This window comes from Nicotiana tomentosiformis, chromosome 1, assembly GCF_000390325.3.
Source record: "Nicotiana tomentosiformis chromosome 1, ASM39032v3, whole genome shotgun sequence".
In the NCBI taxonomy this organism is placed as follows: Eukaryota; Viridiplantae; Streptophyta; class Magnoliopsida; order Solanales; family Solanaceae; genus Nicotiana; species Nicotiana tomentosiformis.
In genome coordinates this window covers 22,003,983-22,012,009 of record NC_090812.1, presented here as the reverse complement: position 1 = coordinate 22,012,009, position 8,027 = coordinate 22,003,983, and the positions used below count along the sequence as shown (strand labels likewise).

The 8,027-nt window shown below is 37.2% G+C and overlaps 1 protein-coding gene across 1 annotated transcript; it reads left to right on the top strand.

The window, feature by feature from the left end:
• Positions 1–407: 407 nt before the first annotated feature.
• LOC104090720 (methionine S-methyltransferase) lies at positions 408–7,927 on the top strand. Its single transcript, XM_009595886.4, has 12 exons — positions 408–764; positions 2,065–2,258; positions 2,376–2,582; positions 2,743–2,838; positions 2,925–3,113; positions 3,184–3,372; positions 3,479–3,715; positions 4,309–4,443; positions 4,683–5,003; positions 5,140–5,319; positions 6,017–6,976; positions 7,381–7,927. Exons 1-12 carry the CDS (start codon positions 521–523, stop codon positions 7,678–7,680), a joined length of 3,252 nt encoding a protein of 1,083 aa, XP_009594181.1. The 5' UTR covers positions 408–520; the 3' UTR covers positions 7,681–7,927.
• The last annotated feature ends 100 nt before the right edge of the window (positions 7,928–8,027 follow it).

The window sequence follows — 8,027 nt, the reverse complement described above, 5'->3', positions numbered from 1 at the left end:
CTATATTTAGTTTCAACAATAACTGCTTATTATTAGTCCAGCCACTTAATTAAACATGATTCCAAGCACTTGAAGACTATGATTTTTCTTAGCCAAACGGGCTTACAAGTGAAAGGAAAATCACTCCACCATACGTTTAGAGTACAGGGTGTTTTTTTTTGTGGTGCACGAGTAAAAACTTATTATATACGTTATTGTTGGAGATTATTATTATTTAATATTTGTTAGTTTATTTAATTTATATTTAATTAAAATTTATAGTCAGAATTATATAGAAATACTTTTTAAATTTTTTAATTAAAATAAATTTTATAATATTATAAAAAGATGTGTGAGAAATTATTATAGAGAGCAGATAATTTTCCTTCAGTTACTCAAAATACTCCAATATATATGGGAAGTTTCAGCTAACTTTCTCCAACACACAGTCACACACACTCAGGTCCCCTATTCAACGTTTCACATTCCCCGAAACACACACAGAGAGAGCTGCTTCAAACGAAACTCATTTCTCCGAAAAATGGCGGTGAATGGACTGTGTGCGTCAACCGAAGATTTCCTGAAACGGTGCGAGCAGTCCGGCGATGCTGCTTACAGTACCCTCCGATCACTCCTTGAGCGACTGGAGGATCCGGTTACCCGGAAAGAGGCTCGAGTCTTCCTCGCTCTTCTTCAGAAACGCTTTGCTATTAAAGAAGCCTCCGATCAATGCCTTCAAACTTATCATTTCCAAATTCAAGATATTGTCCTTGAGCAATATGAAGGTCCTCTCCTTTTCTCCCTTTCGTATTGATCAAATTTTTTATCTACTTTTGATTCTCACATTTGCTTGTATAATTTTTTTTTAATAATATACGTGGATGTCTACGTACGTGATGATACGAGGATTGTACAGTTGTGAAAAAGCAGATGGATCAATTTTTTATTCCTCATAATATTTCGTCGTTTTTCCCGTTTTAAATCTGTAGCCTCTTCGTCAGAATTGTCGCTTCTATAATTGGTCAAAAATGAGGTTCATGAGCTATTACTTGCTTTGTCCAAAATTGTTTGGTACTATTACTATGTGTATAGTTACAGTATTTCTCTTTGACTATAATTTTTTCAAACAATTCTGGAATTTATACTTACCGTATTTTATGTAAATTTTAAATATGTATCAAAATTCGGTTGCTCTTTTAGGAAGGAGGAAATAGTACAGTTTAAGATTATCATGGAGTAATTTTTCTATGAATGACTTGTATTTAAAAGTAAAAAAAAGTTTACTGATGGTGAGTTTTAGGTTCAGCAATTTTTATTTTGTTTTTAAGGAAAAAGAGTTGTTCAAACGGAGCGAAGATTCATATAGCCGACCCGACTAGCTTGGGAATGAGGATACTTATTGTTATTGTTGTTGATTTAAGAAATAAGAGGTATTTAAATGGAGTGAAGATTCATATAGCCGATCTGGCTAGCTTGAGAACGAGGATAGTTATTGGCTGTTGTTGTTGATCTAAGGAATAAGAGTTAAGATATGAGAGCCAAAAGGGGATGTGAAGAAGGGGGAGAGGACTCACAGTTCCTGGTTTCATCCATCAGGTACACTAGGAAATGTGAAGGGACATGTTAGGTGGATCTTGATTTATCAATGATGCCTTTTTGTATATTCTACTGCAAAAGAAAGGATTGGCTTAAATGTAAACCTTGTTGAAGCAAGCTGTTCCTTTCTTAAACCAAGGAGATGAATATTAGGAGGATCATCTTCTATAGGTGTTCCATTAGACTTTTTGGAAACTTAAATTCGGCAAGTTAAGCTTGTATTCAGAATGTGTACACTGAGCATAAAGTCGTTCAGCAGAAGGGGTATCTCAAGTATGGAATAAAACTCTGGATCCTTTCATTCCAACTTCCAAACTCTGTGCGTGTTCACTCTTTCTTTCTGGTCCACAGCCTCTGTAACTTTCTCATAGTTTTTACTTTAGTTGTTCTAATGCCATTCAGAGATATTGCCCTAGAAAAAAGATAAACAAAAATTAATTTTGTTGAGAGACTGCTTCTCTTATACGCCTGTCTGTTTATTTTTTGTAGGTTTCCAGAAGCGAAAGAAATTGACAATGATTGTCATCCCCAGTATTTTTATCCCAGAGGATTGGTCCTTCACCTTTTATGAGGGACTAAATAGACACCCTGATTCCATCTTCCAGGACAAGACAGTTGCCGAGCTGGGATGTGGAAATGGATGGATATCCATTGCCATTGCCGAGAAATGGCTACCATCAAAGGTGTGCTTATCAATAACCGTATTTTAGAATTCCTCTTGCAATTTTGAGATACAGGAAATGATGCTTTTGTTTAGGTTATTGCTTACAAATACCTTTTACTTTAATATTGTTTTGCAGGTATATGGGCTTGATATAAATCCAAGAGCAGTAAAGATCTCGTGGATAAATTTGTACTTGAATGCTCTGGATGACAATGGCGAACCAATATATGATGAAGAAAAGAAAACACTACTAGATAGGGTAGAGTTTCACGAGTCTGATCTGCTAGCTTACTGCAAAGATAATCACATCGAACTTGAAAGAATTGTTGGATGCATACCACAGGTATTGCTACAACTAGCATGCCATATTATGGTTATCTACACAATTTCCACTGTGCCTCTTTAATCTCAACGGAAATCTAGAGATTATGAGTATGTTTTGGTCATTTGATGGAAGTGTATGGTCACGTATTCTGATTTTTATGCATTTTTCTTGGATGCAGATTCTTAATCCAAATCCAGATGCAATGTCCAAGTTGATTACTGAAAATGCTAGTGAAGAATTTCTGCATTCATTAAGCAATTATTGTGCGCTTCAGGTTGGCATTGATTGATAGAAAATTCCCTTGCGTCTTTCCATGCTGAAACTGTTTTTATTAAATCTTTTTTTAAAAATCATGTCTAGGGCTTTGTTGAAGATCAGTTTGGCTTGGGGCTTATTGCAAGGGCAGTTGAAGAAGGTATTTCTGTCATAAAGCCATTGGGCATTATGATCTTCAACATGGGAGGCCGTCCTGGGCAAGGTGTTTGCAAACGGTTATTTGAGCGCCGTGGTCTTCGTGTTAACAAGCTCTGGCAAACTAAAATTCTTCAGGTGAGTGAATTCTCTTTTATTGAGATAACAGTTACAACAGACTATGCCTCTAAACAGTAGGTTAATGCAGGCAGCTGACACTGATATATCAGCTCTAGTTGAAATTGAAAAGAGTAGCATGCACCGGTTTGAATTTTTCATGGGACTTGTTGGAGATCAGCCAATATGTGCTCGAACAGCATGGGCTTATGGCAAGGCTGGTGGTCGTATCTCTCATGCTTTATCTGTGTACAGCTGTCAACTTCGTCAGCCAAATCAGGTAGCTGTAAAGGGCTTACATATGTTCAAATCTGGTAATTGAAATTGAGGATATACAACTCAGAGCATTGCAAATAGGCGTAAAACTGGTTCTGCTGAATTGACAGGTCAGAAAGATATTTGAGTTCATAAAAAATGGATTCCATGATATCAGTAATTCTCTGGATTTGTCATTTGAGGATGATGCAGTAGCAGATGAAAAGATCCCTTTCCTAGCTTATCTTGCTAGTGTGCTTAAGGAGAACTCTGTTTTCCCATATGAATCACCAGCAGGAAGTAGATGGTTCCGCAATCTGATTGCTGGCTTTATGAAAACATACCACCATTTTCCTCTTACTGCCGACGTAAGATTGTTTAACTTTGTTATTTTTCTTGATGCAAGATTCTTTTGCTAAAATATTGGAGTTTAAGAAGGATTGCTGCCTGATACGGCCTTGTAGAGAACGCCATGTGTGGATATGGAGTGTGTTATGTGAATGTTAGCATATAGTTTCCACTGAAACAGTCATAGGCTTATCACCTACGTCCATAATTGTCATATTTCTCTCTGAAGTAATCTAGAAAAGCAAGTTATTTGAGTTTTCCTGCTCAATGTTTTCACCAACACGAGTTAGCCGTGCAAAGTTGCAATTTTTCGGTGTGAAATGCAAGTTATGCACTGAATGCTGTAGTTTTCATGGAAAGGCATCAAGGGGAACTGTAAGGTCTATGGAAAATGTAATGCAACTAATAATTTGCTTAGTCGCTGCAAGCCATGTAACTAGGATTATCCGATAAGTCGTGCGACAGACACATCTTTAAAAAAGTATCTTAAGATTTCAGTTTTTAAGAATTGGGCTGGGGGCTTAAGTGGAAGCATCTTTTCAGGATTGGTTTCTGCAAAAGTATAATTGCATTTATTATGTGTTCTAACATGGGCTTCTCCATTTTATGACAGAATGTCGTTGTCTTTCCTTCAAGGGCTGTGGCTATAGAGAATCTGTTGCGGTTATTCTTGCCACATCTAGCAATTGTTGATGAGCAACTCTCAAGACACCTGCCTAGGCAATGGCTGACATCATTAAAGATTGAGGTACTTGCTCTCCATCTCCGTTGAATATAATCCTTACCATTTTTTCTAAAAGATCATGTAATTTCACTAGCCTGATGAACTTATGCATAGTTCTCTATGAATACCAAGTTTACTAGTGTTTTAACTTTTAATAGTACGCGCAGTGAGTACTTGAAGGGGTATGTTGATTCATCTTTCATGAGCATTGTTATAGGTTTATTGGTCATTTTTAACAATTTTGAAATCTCGCTTTCATGCAGAAAAGTCAAACTGATAGTAGTTCAGAAGATAACATCACTGTTATTGAAGCTCCACGCCAATCTGATTCGATGGTTGAACTGATAAAGAAGTTGAAGCCTCAAGTCGTAGTTACTGGGATGGCGCAATTTGAATCAGTTACTAGTTCTTCTTTTGAGTACCTACTTGACACCACAAGGGAAATTGGATGTCGTCTGTTTGTAGACATATCCGACCAATTTGAGCTATCCAGCCTCCCCAAATCTAATGGGGTCCTGAAATTCCTTGCTAGAACTACTCTTCCCTCACATGCAGCAATTATTTGTGGCTTAGTGAAGAATCAGGTAGGTTTATATTTCCGCTTAATTATTGCTAGAGCATTACTAAAAGATTTCTAGGTCCTGTTTTATCATTCGTTTCTAAGTTACTTGGCGGGTTTAGTTAGCTAGCTTCATAATCGTAATCTCTTTCTTTGTTCAGGTATATTCAGATCTGGAAGTAGCTTTCGTCATATCAGAAGACAAAACTATCTGTAAAGCATTATCCAAAACCATGGAACTACTACAAGGAAATACTGCTCTTATAAGCCAATATTATTATGGCTGTCTTTTCCACGAGCTCCTAGCTTTTCAGCTTGCTGATCGACATCCACCTGCTGAGGTTAGTAGTTCGGCTCTTTTATGATTGCCTAATGGAAAAAGCTCATTAGCCTTTGCTCACCACTGCTATCGCCACTGGATGTAAGTTAAGTTTAGTTTTAACTATAGCACTTTAAGGTTTTCATCACTGGTATAAGATCTAATCTGGATTTTCTGAAAATGTAAATAAATCAGGAAAGTGAAGAAAAGAGAAAAGAAGAGAAGACCTGCTTTTTAACTTTGAGTATCTCAATATTACACTCATTTTTCTGGATCGTATAAAGCTGGCAGTTTGGCTTTTCTTTTTCCATGTCTTTAGCCATATTAAATTCTCTAGAGAGAAAATTCTTATGAATATGGAAATTTCTTGCTTTCCAAATGGACTGCATTTATAATGACTAAAACCCCCAAATTCCATCGAAACAAGCGCCAAAATTGACATGATTTCAGGATGTAGAATCTATACTTAATCACCATTGGCAGGGCTACTAGGACTTGGGTCAATCTATTGGGTGGGGCATCAAATCCTAACACTAATTAAGCTAATAATTGAATAATCAGTAGTAATAGAAGGAATGTACCAACAACAAGATATTCTAAATCTTGAGATGTGTGCACTTTCCTACTTTTTAGTTGCACAAGTCTCTTTAACTCTGCCTATATTAGCTGCTTAATTTGAGCACTATGTACTAAAAGTTACCTTCTATACATTCTCCCAGAGGGTAGCCGAGAAGTTGAAAGCATCCAAGATGATTGGCTTTCCTAGCTCTGTCTCCTCAGTACTCAATCATGCAGAGTTATCTGTTACTGATTCAGACAATACTCTGATTCACATGGATGTAGATCAAAGCTTTTTACCTATACCAACTCCTGTCAAGGCAGCCATTTTTGAGAGTTTTGTGAGACAGAACATTGCAGAGTCAGAAATTGATGTGACAAGCAACATTAGACAGCTAATGGAGAGTAGTTATGGTTTCCCAACGAACAGCAAGGCAGAATTTATATATGCTGACTGCCCTCTAGCTCTTTTTAGTAAATTGGTACTTTGTTGCATCCATGAAGGTGGGACTCTATGCTTCCCAGCTGGCTCAAATGGTAGTTATGTGTCTGCTGCTGAATTTGTGAAAGCAAATATAGCATATATAGCTACAAGTCCAGAGGAAGGGTTTAAATTGACACAGAAAACAGTTGAAAGTTTTTTGAAGACCGTCAACAAACCTTGGATTTATATTTCTGGACCAACTGTCAACCCTACTGGGCAGCTTTACCTCAACGAAGAGATAAAGAATATATTAACTGTGTGCGCAAAGTTTGGGGCAAGGGTCATAATTGATACTTCATTTTCTGGTGTGGAGTTCAACTCCAAGGGTTGGGATGGCTGGAATTTGGAGGACACTCTAGCAAAACTAAGATCTCAGAACCAGTCATTCTGTGTTACTTTGCTTGGAGGATTGTATCTGAAGATGCTTACAGCTGGAATTAATTTTGGATTTCTGCTTCTAGACCATCCTGCTTTAATTGATGCATTCCACAGTTTTCCAGGTTTGAGCAAGCCTCACAGCACTATCAAATACCAAGTAAAGAAGCTGTTGGATCAACGAGAACAAACAGCAGAACTTTCCAATGCAGTCTCAGAGCAGGAAAGTATTCTGGCTAGTCGATATAAGCTCTTGAAAAAGGTATTTTTTTTTCCTCGAAAGGCTAATTCACATCTATAGATGTTTATTATCACTTCATCTTCTGGTTATTTCTGCACCCGCATTCGAACTTTAGTCATTTGTCATTGTGATTACGTTCATGGCTGCATTAAGTAATCATCTTGACTAATAAGCAGTTTATTAGAGTCACTGTGTAGACCATTTTCTCTACATTATGGATTAGGCGTTTCACAAATTGCTCATATGCTGTTGTGGCCAAACCATGCGTCTGACTTCTAAAATATTCGCATGATCTCTTTCTTACCATTTGAAGAAAATTGAAATCGTATTTAGCCTCCATATATGAATTTGTTATAAATGGCTTCCAAGATGGTAATTCTTGACTATAGTTCTCTCATACAAATGTCCTGATTTATGTGTAACAGACCCTTGAAAGTTGTGGTTGGGATGTGCTTGAGGCTCATTCTGGCGTTTCAGTGGTGGCAAAGCCATCTACCTATCTCGGGAAGACAGTTAAAATCAGCAACGATTCATCTTCATGGGAAGGAAAACTTGATGACACAAATATCAGAGAAGCCATGCTTAAGACCACTGGTTTGTGCATCAATAGCTCTTCGTGGACCGGAATTCCTGGTTACTGTCGCTTCACTATCGCCCTGGAAGATGGTGATTTCGAGCGTGCATTAACTTGCATCGTTAAATTTAGAGATATGGTTGGTAAATGAAAGACACTGTAGCCAAGATAGTCTAGCACGCCTTTCTCTCTTTTTGCTGTGTTTCACAAGGCTGTGAAATATAAGCTCCATTTCCTGTGAGCAAGAACACCTTTACCACCTGTTTTGCTGCAACTTGGTCATTCTCTAACGCATTTGTATACAAAAATCTTTTTTTATGTTTTTGAATTCTTTTGTTGGAATTACATTTGTTCCTTTACCAACCTTATTATTGGCGTGTAGGGAAGAGGTATAAGAAAGAGAGAAAAAAAATCAGTGGAACTTGATAATTAGAAATCGTACAGTTAGTTTAAAATTAACAAGTTGCAATTTGAATCCCGATGTTTTCATTCGGATGA